The sequence below is a fragment of the Caloenas nicobarica genome, chromosome 13 (genome assembly GCF_036013445.1).
Source record: "Caloenas nicobarica isolate bCalNic1 chromosome 13, bCalNic1.hap1, whole genome shotgun sequence".
Lineage (NCBI taxonomy): Eukaryota > Metazoa > Chordata > Aves > Columbiformes > Columbidae > Caloenas > Caloenas nicobarica.
The window spans coordinates 1,169,677-1,183,436 of record NC_088257.1 but is presented as its reverse complement, the minus strand read 5'-3'; the positions used below and the strand labels follow the sequence as shown (position 1 = coordinate 1,183,436).

At 58.4% G+C, this 13,760-nt stretch overlaps 1 protein-coding gene across 2 annotated transcripts in view; it reads left to right on the top strand.

Annotated features, from left to right (window-relative positions):
* Positions 1–13,760, top strand: part of ARHGAP26 (Rho GTPase activating protein 26) — a 130,131-nt gene that overhangs the window by 12,895 nt on the left and 103,476 nt on the right. For both annotated transcript variants that reach the window (XM_065643968.1, XM_065643969.1), the window contains exons 2-8: positions 6,330–6,425; positions 7,197–7,258; positions 7,738–7,809; positions 8,937–9,038; positions 11,909–12,019; positions 12,865–12,969; positions 13,556–13,685. In XM_065643968.1, the coding sequence (XP_065500040.1) occupies positions 6,330–6,425; positions 7,197–7,258; positions 7,738–7,809; positions 8,937–9,038; positions 11,909–12,019; positions 12,865–12,969; positions 13,556–13,685 (678 nt within the window). The remainder of the gene's footprint in view (positions 1–6,329; positions 6,426–7,196; positions 7,259–7,737; positions 7,810–8,936; positions 9,039–11,908; positions 12,020–12,864; positions 12,970–13,555; positions 13,686–13,760) is intronic.

Genomic DNA, 13,760 nt, shown 5'->3' with positions numbered 1-13,760 from the left:
AAAACACAAAGAGAGAGGATTTAAACCGCTTGGAACAAATTAAGCATTGAACGACGCTGCCCCAGCGCTTCGTGCTGACCCCAGCAGTGCATGGGCCGGCTCCATTTGGGGCTAAACTTTGATGCTGGTGGCTGCAAACAGTGATTTGGAGGCATGAGGCGCTTGTTGCTGGATTCTGCATGACCTGCGTAGCAGAGAGCTTGTCTGTGTCTGTGGGCTGGACCCGCTCGGCTGTTCCCAGCTCCGACCTTGCCCAAGCCCCCATCCCAGGCATCCCCGAGCACCGGGGGCTGTTGCGTGACCCCGTGGCGGCTTCGCTCCGGCATTGTGCCCAAAGCCCGGTTTGCCAGGCGGTCGCCGGCAGTGAGTGCTCGCTGCGGGGACAGACACCATATTGCCGCTTTCTAAGCACCCTTGGCGGGCTGTAATCCGGCTGTTTTGGCCGCTGATTAGAGCGGCTGTTCCCTGGATTACCCGTCCCGGCTGCTCGGTGCCAGCTGCCGTGGACGGGGGGGTGGATCTGCCAGTGACCCCCAGATCTGCCTCCGCTGGGCTCCTGCGTCTGGGCTGTTTCACAGGACAGATCCCCAGCTGGATCCCGTCCTGGCGTGGGCAGAGGAGGCCCATGACCCCGAGGTGGTGGAGGAGGTGACCCAGACCCCGCAGAGACCCTGCAGGGACTGTGGGGTGAGGAGCTGCCCCTCGCTGCCCCCCGTCCTGCTGCAGGTCCCCATCCCGTCCCTGTGCTGGCAGCAGCATGGCTCGCACGCCGGGCTCATGGCCAGTATACCGGATTCATGGCTTATATGCCGGGCTTGTGGCTTGCGTGCTGGGCTGGTGGCTGGCATACCAGATTCGTGGCTTCTATGCTGGGCTTGTGTGCTGGGCTCGTGGCCGGCATACCAGATTCAGGGCTTGCATGCCGGGCTTGTGGCCCTCATGCTGGGCTCGTGGCTTGCATGTCAGGCTTGTGGCTGGCATACCAGATTTGTGACTCACATGCCAGGTTTGTGGCTTGCATGCCAGGCTGATGGCTTCCATGCTGGACTCGTGGCTTGCATACCAGACTTGTGGTCCTCATGCTGGGCTTGTGGCTCGCGCGCCGGGCTTACAGCTGGCACACCAGGCTGATGGCTTGCATGTGGGGCTGATGGCTTGCATGTGGGGCTGATGGCTTGCATGCCGGGCTCACGGTGAGTACAGAGCAGCTCGCACGGCACAGCGGGTTTGCCCCGGGATCAGCCCGTGTCACCCACGCGTCGTGCTGGTCCCCGTCCTGGCCGGCTGCCGCGGGTGCTGGTGCACCAGCTCTGCCCCAAGCTGCGGCTGCGCCCGGGGCGACCGGCCGGGCTGCGAACCAGGAGCTGTGGGCGGGGGCACCTGCACGGCGATATCCCCGCGAACAGCAGGACTGTGCGGCTGCTCCACGGCTTGCGCTGAAATGTTTCCATCCGGGGGCTCTGTGTGCGTGTGGTTTGTCCCCGCAGCCGGGGCAGGTGATGTCCCATGACTGTCAGAGCTCACACTTGGGCAGTGGCTGCTGTGCGCAGATCCCAAGGCATTTTGCAGGCCCCGAGGCTTCACCTCCGCTGTCCCCGGGAGGCAGGACCCAGCATTTTCTGCAAGGGGAGCTGCCATGCAGAGGACCGAAGGGGCTTGTCCGTGTGTCGTCCCCGGTGAGCGCCGGAGCCAGCCCTGCTCCTGTGGCACACGCTGCCGTGCAGCCAGGAGCCTTTTGCACACCCACGGGCACACGCGCGGGAAGGAGGGCTGGAGGGATATTCTTAAAAAGCAGCCAGAAGCTGGGCCATGAAGTAGATGCGGGTTTTTGAGAGAAGTTTTAAGGAACTTGTGGAGCCCACGAGGGGGGAGCTGGTGGCCTCTGTCCTTGCGGTTGCCACTGGGAGCGTGGTCGCCTCCCCAGCGAGGGGCTCTTGACCCGCTCGGGGTGGCGGGGGCTGGTTTGGGGGGGACAGGCAGTGGCAGCGCGGGGAGGGGACGCGCTCCTGCCCTGCTGGGGACCCTCCTGTCCCTCTCTGGGGGCTGTGGGGACGTGCAGCCCGAGCCTGCATTCCCTGCTGCGGGGGAAGGAAGGGGCAGGAGTCTTGGTTCCTGTTGTCCAGTTGAGCATTAAATATAGGCTATTAAGCAATTTTGTTTGCAGGAAGTGTAGAAATACCGCTCTGTGTGAGCACAACCTCTGTCAGACACCGAGAATGCTGGAACTTGCCTTGCCGCATGCAACTGGCCTCAGCAGCATCCTCTGCGTTCCCCTCCTCGGCAGCTCCTGGACTCGGCAGAGGGTTTGTCCTTCACCTGAACTGCCCACAGCCTCCTGCTGCTCTCGCCTCTGTCCCAGCTGCCCTGATAATGCAGCTGAGCCAGAGCTTTTTTTGCTTTTTCCTAGCTCAAATGACAAGCTGGCTGCAAAGTCAGCTTTGGGGAGAGCCCCCGCTCTCTGAACCAGCAGTTTGACTTGTTCCCTGGCCAACCTGATCTTCCCAACACGGGACTGCACTCTCTGGTGGGCAGCACAACCGGGCAGGAGGGGACATCTGATGTCTCGTGTTGACGGGCTGCGGTTCCCCTCTGTGTCTCCCGTGGTCCCGTTTCCAGCTGTCCATCCCAGCCAGGGGAGGCGTGCAGGCTGAGGGGCTGCAATCTCTTCTTAGTGCCTTATAAATTTTGATTTAAGGGAAAAGCTCCCTGCTGCACATCTGCTCTGGCTTTCAGGTTTCAGCACACCATAACCTCTGTGGTCCCTTTGGAAAAGCCTGAAAATGCTTTAAATACTGAACACAAAGAGAGGGGGCGATGGGGTGTTGCACAGAGGGGGTGTCCAGCTGAGTGACAAAGCTGGGGACAGAGCTGGCAGCCGCCGACGGGCAGGGAGCGGCTCACGGCCGGGCTGGGCTGCGAGTGACTTCCCCGAAGCGGCCGGAGCTTTTTGTGCAGGGTCAGCCGAAGCGGGGATGTGTTTAGGGAACGGGGCTGCCCTGTCTCACAGTGGCGTGTCCTGCGGGAGATCTGCGCCCGGGGATCCCGGCTGCGGACCTGGCCGGGACCAGGCTGTCCCGGTCCTGCTGGGGGCTGTACATGTGGAGGAGGGTTGTGAAACGATGATGTCTTCCTCCTATAAACAGCCTTTTTCAATAGTTCCAAGTTCCTTTGGAAGGGTTTTTTTTATGTAAAAAGCAACCACTTCAGTCTCATTGCAGTAATGGCAACCACTTCCCAGAAGGAAGATCGAACTCTCTGTATCGGAGGAGGAGGAGGAGGGACGTTGGGGTGATGACAGAGGGAGCACGAGGTGCTCCTGTGCTGCCGATCCCTTGCAGGGCTGCTGCAGGCTGGGGTGACCTCGGCTTCGGCCGCGTTTGGAGGGAGTGCTGGTGCTGGGAGGTGTGAGGCTGGGATGGGAGCTTGGCCGGTGACTGCAGGGAGGGGAGATGTGGGTACCGGGGAGACACGGTACCTCTGCCATCTGCAAGGGCACATCTCCTTCCATGTCACTTGTCCCCGTCCTGTGCAGTTTTCTGCCCCGTTGCATCTGGTTTGGGTCGTGAACGCTCTTCCAGGGTGGGAAGGTGCTTGGGAAGGGGAGCGCTGCTGGGCTGCTCCCCTAAACGGTTGAGCGGGTGACCCTGTATCACAGTAACAAGCCGATACACCGCTTTTAAAAGAGCATTTTATTTAGATTATTGGTTGCTGTAGCTACGCAGCTGGGCCTCTGGCATGCGGGGTGTGTGCCTGTTTTCTGTCAAGTGGGCTTCCCCGAAGGGATCGTGGGTCCCTGCCAGCGCGGGGGTGGGACCGGGAGCCGTGGGAGGTGACGTGAGGAGTGGGACTGCGGCAGGAACCCCCGCGGGGAGGAGCGAGCCGTGGCCGTGGGGCTGCGGGGCAGGACGGTCCCAGGTGGCAGCGGAGGGGACACAGGCACAGCACCTGTGGCTGTTTAGCACAATGTATATTGGCCAGAGAGGGTAATTCAGGTGACTCCCCACACACCGTGATGTGCTGGGCAGAGGCCCCGGCTGCGCTGGCACATAGCCGGGTGCTGTCTTGCGGGGGGACAGAGCTCTGCTTTGCTGCTGCTTGGCCGGTCCCTTCTCCTGTGGATTTGTGTCGGATCCTGGGTGCAGGTGGCTGCAGCCCTGGGGTGCCAGGGGCCACCGCTCGCCCTCCCGGCGCGTCGGCAGCTCGCGCAGGGCTGTGTTCCCCTCCTGGGATGCCTGTCCAGACATGGCACTGTCCGTGCTGCCCCAGGAGGTCTGCAGAGCGTGGCGCTGCAGCCGCGAGGTGTGATGGGTGCGGATTCGGGGGCTGCAGCTGCCAACGCGGGTCAGGGCACCCCGGGCTGGCAGCCGCCGCGTGTCCCCACGGGCACATTGCAACCCTCGTGCTGCTGCCAGCACCTGCGTGCCCCCGGGTCCATCCCGGCCCGCCCTGTTCCTCCTCGTCAGGACCACCGTCCGGGGTGCCTGGCCCCCCCAGGCTGCGTGTATTGCTCAGGCAGAAGCATTTTTCTGGCTTTGTGGTGGTTTTCCCCGATGTTGCAGTCGAGTGATGAAGCCAGCTGGAGAACTTGGAAGCAGAACTTTCACAGCCTCTGACTCATGTGCAGGGTTTGGGTGGTTTTACTCATGCGCAAGAGGAAACAGAAGTTTCTGTCGAGTCTGTGTAGGATTTTGGGTTTGCTCATCCGCAGCCCTGGGGAAGAAGCAGCCTCAGGAGCTGAGCTGCCCACGGAGGGGCCGCCCTGCACCCCTGCGAGCGCAGCCGGGACCTTTGGCTGCTTCTGCTGCAGGGTTTTTTCCCCAACACATAGATGAGAAGTTCAAGCTTTTAGGAAAATGGGATGCTGTGCCAGGGAAGGCTCAGATTGGATATTGGGAAACATTTCTTCTTGGAAAGGGCTGTGGGGCATTGGAACAGGCTGCCCAGGGCAGTGGTGGAGTCACTGGAGGGGTTGAACAGACGGAGATGAGGTTCTCAGGGACATGGGGCAGTGCCAGGGGTGGGTTATGGTTGGACTCAACGATCTTAAGGGTCTCTTCCAACCGAAATGATTCTGTGACTCTATTCTATGAGTGGGGATGGGTTAACAGTGGCACAGGGAGGATGGGGCCCCTCGTGCCGGCTCTTCGCTTGCCCCCAGATGTGGGCACGGGTGCCCCTCTCTCCTTTTCTGGCCGAGCCTGCCACTAATTTTAGCATCTGCTTTGTCCCTGCGACTTGGCCGTGTTGTTCAGCGAGCGGCTGCCAACGATCGTCCTTTATCGCTGTCGCACCAGGAATTATCTCCTTCTTCCCCTGGCTCCCCCTCGCGCCCCATGGGCCATTGCTGGTGGTCAGCTGGGAGCTGGGGGAGAGGAAATGGCTCCTTAAGTCATTAACGTTATTAACATCATTAACGTCATCTGGGTTGTGGTTCCAGAGGAGGCAGGAGGCCACCGGCTCTGGGGACGGGGTAAAGTCCCCAAACCCTTGGGCTGCCCCAGCATGTGAAGTCAGCGGGGACTGAGCTGTGTCAGGATTAGCCCCAGGGCTCTAAGCAGAGACACTTGGAGAGCAGCTTTAATGCTTCAAGAAAGATTTAAATTCTCTTATCCCACGGGAAAAGCAAAATGCTTGAATTCCTTTGCGGTTATCTTCTGGCGGTTGGTGTCCAAGAGGAGGAAACAGCCTTGGTGTGCACACGCGTTTTCCACCTGTGCTTAGAAAGGAAAAAAAAAAAAGCTGAATTTTTTTCTTTTCAGTGAAGAAACGCACAGGGGAATTAGCATTTTGTTTTCCTAATGCCGTCTGTGTGCCTGCAGTCCCTTGCGATGCTCAAATACAAGTTCCCTATGAGCCATGTGGTGCCTGGAGCGTGTGTGTCTGCGTGTGCAGGGTGACGGGGCCGGCCCCAAAAGCCAGTCCTGGATCCGCTCAGGTCACTGCAAGTAAGAACTTAATAGGATGGAGATCTCAGATAGAATCTGCAGCTTGGAAAGCAATAAACCTCTGCATTACCGCCCGCGCCGGTCCTTCCTTGGGCAGGCGGAGGAGCCGTCTCTGGGGCCGCCCTGCAGCAGCGTTTGCCGCTGCCCCGTGGTGCTGGGCCTGAGCTCCCGGGCGGTGTTTTGGCAGGTGCTGGTCGGGACCCCGCAGAGCCTGTCCCTGCGGTGGGTGCAGGAGAAGGGCAGCGCTCTCGGGGGCTCCCTGGCATGGGGGTCCCGTCGGATGGGTCTCTCCACAGGACTGGCTGGGCTTGCGCCTCCTGCCGCACTGTGATGTCTGGGGGCTCTTTTCTTCTCTAACATCCGTGTTTTCCCCTCTCTCGGCAGACCTGTCGGCGGCCAAGCGCAAGTTTGCGGACTCCCTCAACGAGTTTAAATTCCGCTGCATCGGCGACGCTGAAACTGATGATGAGATCTGCATTGGTGAGTCCCGGGCACCGTCCCTGGGGAGCCGGGGGGCCACAGTCTAGAGCCCTGAGCTGAGCGGGACATGGGGGGCAAACCTGCGCAGGATGCCAAGGGGCCCAGGAGTTTGGGTGCTTTCCTGCTCCCTGGAAATGGCAAATTTCTCCTGGTTCAACATCAGCAAAGACTTCCCAAATAAATGAATGGTTGCTTTTTGGCCTAAATCTGGCGCTGCCAGATGGGAAAGGAAGAAGGTTGCCTGTACCTGAGACCTAGACACCTGAAATGGAGATTATGCAGCCCTTTCGCACGGGAGAGCAGGGCTCTGGAGAGGCACTTGTGCTTCACATTATCCCGCTTCTGCCCCAGTTGAACTTCTAGAGCTTATTGTGCACATCGTCTAGAGCCAGGAGAGCAAATGAGCTTTAGCCCTGATTTAACTTTTGTGCCCAGTCTCTCAGCAAAAATAGCTTTCTCTTCCCAGTCCCCTCGCTGTGATGCACACGCTGGTGAGCGGCCACTCGTGCACTGAGCCCAGCCGGCGCTGAGCCGTGGGCTGATGGGGAGCGGGCTGTGGGCAGGTCCGAGATGAGGTGGGAACGTGGTGCTGGGGATGCTCTGCTGCTGGGTGCTTTTGTAGGCAGCTGGAAGCCTTTATGAAGAGAGAGCAAGGATGACAGAAAAACCCCAAGCAACCAATCCCCCAAACACAAACAAAAAACCCCTGTTCAGTCTAAAAATAAAATAAAACGTTGTGAAAAGCTGACTGTGGGGGTGTGTCCCTTCCAGCCAAGTCTCTGCAGGAGTTCGCCACGGTGCTGCGGAACCTGGAGGACGAGCGGATGCGCATGGTACGGCTCCAGCTGACGGGGGATGCTGGCATCTGCGGTTTGGCACCTGCGGTGGGCGGTTTGGCACCTGTGGCACCATGACCTGCGGCGGCCGCGAGCCCCGGTGCCCCTTGCCTTGGCTGGGCAGAGCCACAGGGGAGAGCAGAGGGTGGGCAGGGTGACCTTGGTGGGAGGACACGCTTGAAGGGCATCAGTAATGGTGTCTGGCTGTTGGAAACTGGCTGGTGGGACCTGCTGGGGTGAGGAGCAGGTTTGGTACAAACCCCTCAGCCTCCCCCGGGTCCTCAGCCAGCGCTGAGCTGGGGAGGGGGCTGCAGGGGGGGGTGTCCCGGGGCTGCAGGGGGGGGGGTCCCGGGGCTGCAGGGGGGGGTGTCCCGGGGCTGCAGGGGGGGTGTCCCGGCGCTGCAGAAGGTTTTTTGCAGAAAAGCCTGTGCAGCATCTGGGGTGTCCTGTGCTGAGCTGTGCCAGTCTGCCCACAGATCGAGAACGCCAGCGAGGTGCTGATCACGCCGCTGGAGAAGTTTCGCAAGGAGCAGATCGGGGCTGCTAAGGTAGGCTGCTGCTGTCACCTCTGCAGCCCTGACGCAGAGCAGAGCCCTGAGCTGTGTGGCCGTGGCTGGGGCCCAGCACGCTGCAGGGATGGAGACGGGACAATCCAGCTCTTGGGAAAGTGCCTCAATGTTCCCAGTTCACCTACAACCAAGTAACGTGCCAGGGACCAAAAATCACATGCCAGTTGACATGAACTTCTTTTTTTCTTCCTCCAAACTAGAATTAGTGTTTTCTTACAGGGGTTCCCAGTTGTCTGAGCCCCCCAGTCTGCACCCCCCGCCCCAGCATGTCGCTGGGTGGCTAAGGGGGAATTTGGATGGATTTGGGCAGGATGGGCAAGCCCGGGGAAGCACCAGTGTGGTGAGGGCAGCTGTGAGACAGCCTGGCCCCCGCTTTCTTTCCTGCCTTTGTTCTGAAACTAAAACCACTGTCTGCAGCTCTCCTGTTGTTATAACAACCTGCTGCTGCCTGCAAGAAGCTCATGCTGCCGCGGCGGGGCCGGTGTGCATGGCAGTGGTGTGCCGGCTCCCCGGCCAGGCTGTGCTGGGTCGTGCAACTGAAAAAAGAGACAAAATGGGGTGTTTCAGAAAGGAGGCTGTTATTAGCAGGTGTTAGCGGTGGATTCATACTGGTGTGTTGGGGTGGTGAGGCTGGGATGAGAGCTGCAGGAGAAAAGTTGAGGGCGACATCCTTCTTTAATGCTTCTGCCACAAACAGCCAAGTTACTGTGTCGTTGTCCCGAGTGACACAGAGGATAAGCCATTGCGGGTGGTGGGATGGGATGTGAAGTTGTGACGATGTGCTGGTTAGCTGGTTCACAAGCACCTTCCTTGCTGTGGTGTATTTGGCCCAGCCATGGAACTGGATGTTTTGCTGAACCTTGGGCTCTGGGAACTGAGGAGGGATTTGGGTAGCATGAGCCATTTTCCTGTAGCTGCCCAATGCTCACGTGTAAAAGCAGCTTCACCCACTTCCAGCCGATGCTCCTTGGCCTTGGTCCCGTCTTGCTCAGACGGAGTGAGCTCCAGCCAGGGCCCGCAGCGCGATGCCGTAGGGATTCTCTGGATCCTCGCGGCTGCCCCGGTGCCCTTGTGCTCAGCATCACACTTTCTGTTCTATTTCGTAGGATGCCAAAAAGAAGTACGACAAGGAGACAGAGAAGTATTGTGGTGTCCTAGAAAAGCACTTGAACTTGTCTTCTAAGAAGAAAGAATCCCAGCTTCAGGAGGTGAGAGCAACCTCTGGTTTTCCATGTCTAGCAGTAACTGCGGTGAGCTTTTTGAATGCTTACGTAGCTTATAGCATTGGTTCTCCTGGCTGTAAACTCATTTTTTAATCTCATTTTGGCTGCCAGTGGTGGGTTTTTCCCCTCTTCCTCTAATCAAAGGGGACAGAGTTGTTTTGTTGGGTAAATCAGAGAGGTCCCAAAATGGATAGCAATCACAAAGGAGAGAGAGTTTATAATTAAAGAGCGTACCAGCAAGGAACTGGTTCTGCTGCAGGCTTCCTGTGTGCCAGTACAAATCACGGGTGTCTTTAGTTTCCTTCTCTGGAAGTGGCTGCGCTGGCTATGGGCTTCACGGGAGCGGTGAGCAGGCTCGGTGCTTTGGAAGCGCTGTAGGAGCCTCTCGCTGACCGGGGCTGTAGTGGGCAGCTGTGCCAGATGCTCCCTGGGTGAGTGCGCTGAGTTTGGAGCCGCTTCTTCCAAGTCTGGAATTCCCTGCGCTGGCCCAGAGCTGGGTTGGTCCCCCTGCTGTGGGGATGATGCTGGTGTGGCACCAAGACATTCCGGGGGGACCTGGTGGGCACTGGGGTGGCTCTGGTGGGGCTGCGGTGCCCAGCGGAGCTGGGGACGTGGGAGCAGGTACATCTGTGGCACAAATAATTATCTTCCACCAAATCAGCATTGCAGAGGGGTAAGAACTGGAGTTGACGTGCCTGCGAGCAGCTTTGTCCTTGCATAGGTGTTCTGTGTTTGTAAATAACTTACCGTGTGGAAGCACCCATACGTCCCAGAAGACAAAGTCCCATTCGCATGGCTTTTAAATAACCCTTTAAACCTCGGGTTTAGTTGGTGTTTGAAATACTGTTTTGAGACACAAGAGTGGAAGGATTTCTTATGAGGGAAGGGAGGAGCCACTTGTGGCTCTCAGGGTTGCAGAAGCAACTTTTAGAGGTGTGGTCCTGTGCCCTGGCCAGAGCACGGCCCTGCGGGATGTGGGATGTGGTGCAGGATGTGGTATGGGATGCGGTGCAGATACAGGCAGTGGCTGGGTGCAGGATGTGGTGCGGGATGTGATGTAAGTGCAGGATGCGGTGCGGGTGCAGGATGCAGCACAGTGCGTGCTGTGCCGGCTGTTTGCTGGTGCCATCTGCTGGCATCTTCCAGCTCAAATGGTGACTCCTCTGTTGCCGGGACTCCAGAGGAGGCCGGAGCCGGCGGCGCCTGCTCCAGGTTCAGCTGTTGGGGCCCTTCCCGCCAGGCACTGGGAAACATCCGTTGGTTTTGGGGGCTCAAGCCCCACTGAAAAGCAAGTGCCTTTGGACCAGCAGTCCAGTGTGTAGTTGTGAGCCGTGGATGTGGCGTCCAGCGGTGTGTGGGAGCGCGGGTCCCGTCCCCAGGGCTGCCGTGCGGTCCTGCCTGTGCGGGGGCTCGGCGGGTGGGGGCTGCGCCCGTGCCAGCTGGGTGCTGGCAGGGAATGGTGGGTGGCAGGGCTTTAGGAAAGTGAGCACAGCCCGTTTGTGAGCAGTCTGAAGCTCCACTAGACGCCCCGATGTCCTAAGAGATGTGGGTTGTGTCTGGGAGATTTGGTGGTTTGTATTATATTTCCTGACCTCCTCTTGCTGTCCACAGCTGGAGGGTGATAGCGGCCAGATGTGCAACTGCTGCAGCACGGTGGGGAGAGGAGGAAACCATGGGAATTCTCTGCTGCTTTGGCTGTTGACCAATTAAATAACACACAGAGTCTAATCTGCCATTTAACTCCTGGCAAAGTTATTTGATTGCATCATATTTTCTGCTTTGCAGAACTGGGTTTGCCTCCAGGCAAATACCTCAGGCTGCACACCATGGGCACGACGCACAAGTGCTGGTGGCAGCACTTCATGGGGAAAACGGGCCATTTCACGGCTGCGTCATGTGGGAAATCGGGAGTGAGCTGCTGTTCAGGTGCGAGCAGTATTTGGCAGCTGGGTTTTGCAGAGCGCGGGAGCAGCTGTGTGTCCAGCCCTGATGGGATGTGTGGAATGACGGATCCTCCTGCAGCTCCAGCTCTGCCCGGGCACAGCGAGGGTCACGCTGGCGAGGGCACCTCAGCGGGACGGAGGAATTTGCCTCCTGTTGAGCAATCGCTTGGTGGTGGTTTGTGCTGGGGCTGAGGCTCTTGGAGCAGGGTTTACTGGAGCTGAGCTCAGAGGGGTGGTGGGTCACCCAGAGAGACCTCCCCGTGGGCACTGCTGGCATCAGCGACACCCCGGGTTGCTCTACACAAAGCGTCACTTGCAGACGTAGCAGCAGCGTGTGCTGGGGACAGCCGGGGACACCCGCGTCCCTCACCCCGCCTGCAGTGCAGCAGCTCCACTCCACCCTTTTAACCAGGCTATTTTTACACACTGGCATTGGGGCAAATCCCGAGTTTTGCTCACTTGGGCTTTAGCTTCCGAGCAGAGGGGGTTTGCTGTCTGCTGATCCCCCAAAGTGACACACTCGCTGGAGAAGGGGGACGGGGTGTGTGTTGCCCTGAGATGCTCTGGACAGTCTCCCACTGCGGCGCTTTCCAGAAAGTGGAAATTTGCCTTTTATTGTCAAGTATGCAGCGACTTCTCATTCTTCTCGCTTCTAATGCTTACATTTCTACACAGCTGTCAAGGAGGTGAGAACATGAGTCATTTTTCAGCTGAAGAAAGAGCCTGTTCATATGAATTAGGTTTCTATTTAATCCCTGTGCCATCTGTCCGGCCCTGGACTGGGGTCTGAAGCTGGATTTGTTCTGCACGGACACGTTCCCATTAGACACAGATGTCCTCTGGTGCCGAGGCCAAGCACTCCCTGTCCGTAGTAACTCCAGATTTCCTCTTTAATCTCCCTGGCACTTGCAGGCAGACAGCCAGGTGGACCTGGTTCGGCAGCATTTCTATGAAGTCTCCCTGGAGTATGTCTTCAAGGTGCAAGAGGTCCAGGAGAGGAAGATGTTTGAGTTCGTGGAACCTGTAAGTGAGCGCTCAAAGCCGCCTCAGCCTCCAAAAAATGGGGGATTGCAGGGAGAAGTGGGGGCTCGGGGGGAATGGGGTGGCCGGGGGCTCCAGCGTCGCCCCACAGCCCGCTGCTCAGAGGGAGGTTCAGGGGGAGAACGTGCCCGTGAGAGCCTCGGGGCGCGGGGCCATGAGCTCGGTGGCCACGAGCTCGGTGGCCACGTGCATGCTAGAAACACTTCAGATTTTATTGTGCGGACATCTCTGTCGTGGTGGGATGGAACAAGGGGCCTGCTGGCAAGTAAAAGAAAATAGTCTTGATTGGGGAAAAAAGCAAAGTAGAACTGTAATGTTCACAGGGGAGAAAGAGTGCGGGAGTGGCAGAAATAGGAAAAAAAGTTTTCTAAGATCTACTGCTGCTCAGGTGCTAAGTCCTTTAAAGCTCCTGGGGGAAGCGCCAGAGCTCCCCGGCTCTTTGCAAAGGTGATTCCTGCCGAGTGAGGAGTAACTGGGAGTGGGGAGAGGCAGGACCAGCGCCGTGCAGCCCGCGTTCCCTTCCTGCGCGTCCTGGCTCTGCTCGCGGTGACCCCGCGGCTTCCGTGATGCCGGGGCGGGGGACAGAGGGGACGAGGGGTCCTGGGCTGGGGGCTCGATTGGCTTTGGGGGAAGGAAGCACAGACTTGGCTCTGGGGTCCGTTCAGAGGAGGTTTTGAAATCAAAGTGACCAGAGTATCTCCCTGGGGGTGGCCAGCAAACCCCTCCGCCCCCGGGGTGTTGCAGGGACGTGTCCCCTCAGCAGCGGGTGCTCTGGAAGCGGCTCTGGGTCTCTACTGACCATCTCGGTTTGTTTTACCCCAACACAGCTGCTGGCCTTTCTGCAGGGGCTTTTCACCTTCTACCACCACGGCTACGAGCTTGCAAAGGACTTCAGCGATTTCAAGACAGAGCTGACAATCAGCATCCAGAACGTGAGTGTGCCGTGTGCCCGTCACCGTGACGGTCGCGCAGAGCAAAATAACACTTCCTGATATGTTTTAACAAAGGTTTTTTTCTCCTTTTTTTATGAGCCATCAAGCAAAGGCTTTGACTGTGCTATTGAAGGCAAATTCTGTTTTGTCAATAAGCCCACATGGTGCACGCAGCCCACACGGCAGCTCGTTCCCTGCGGCACAGCCGGCAGAGGCGTCCCCAGGCTCCGCCGGCGGGCAGAGCGCGCTGTGTGCCCTGTGACTTTGGTGAGGGTTTCAAACCAGTCTGCAAGTGTTTCACGGCGCTGTTCGCTCTGGAGGGGCAGCACTTCGTGCCATCCCAGTCCCCGGGCTGTGGAGCAGAGCCCTTTCTGTTGACACAGCTTTTTCACAAAATCCACAATAGCAGCAACTTGCCAATTGTCATAATATTTTCCTTTTAGCTTAAACCGAGGCCCAGGAAGAAAACCTGTCCTGTGGCTGAGAGTGGGCTCCCCAGGTCCCATGTGGGGATCCATCCCTCCTCGCTGCGGAGGGGACCACGCTGGGTCTGTGCACAGAAGGCTATTCCTGTTTTTATTTGCAGACGAGAAATCGTTTTGAAGGAACGAGGTCAGAGGTTGAATCTTTGATGAAGAAGATGAAGGAGAATCCTCACGAGCACAAAAACATCAGCCCGTACACGATGGAGGGTTACCTCTACGTGCAGGAGAAACGTAGGTGTCGGGTGGTGGAGCTGCCTGTGCCGGGGGAAGGTGATTTATCAGGGCCCGGGGCACGAGGGGCAATTC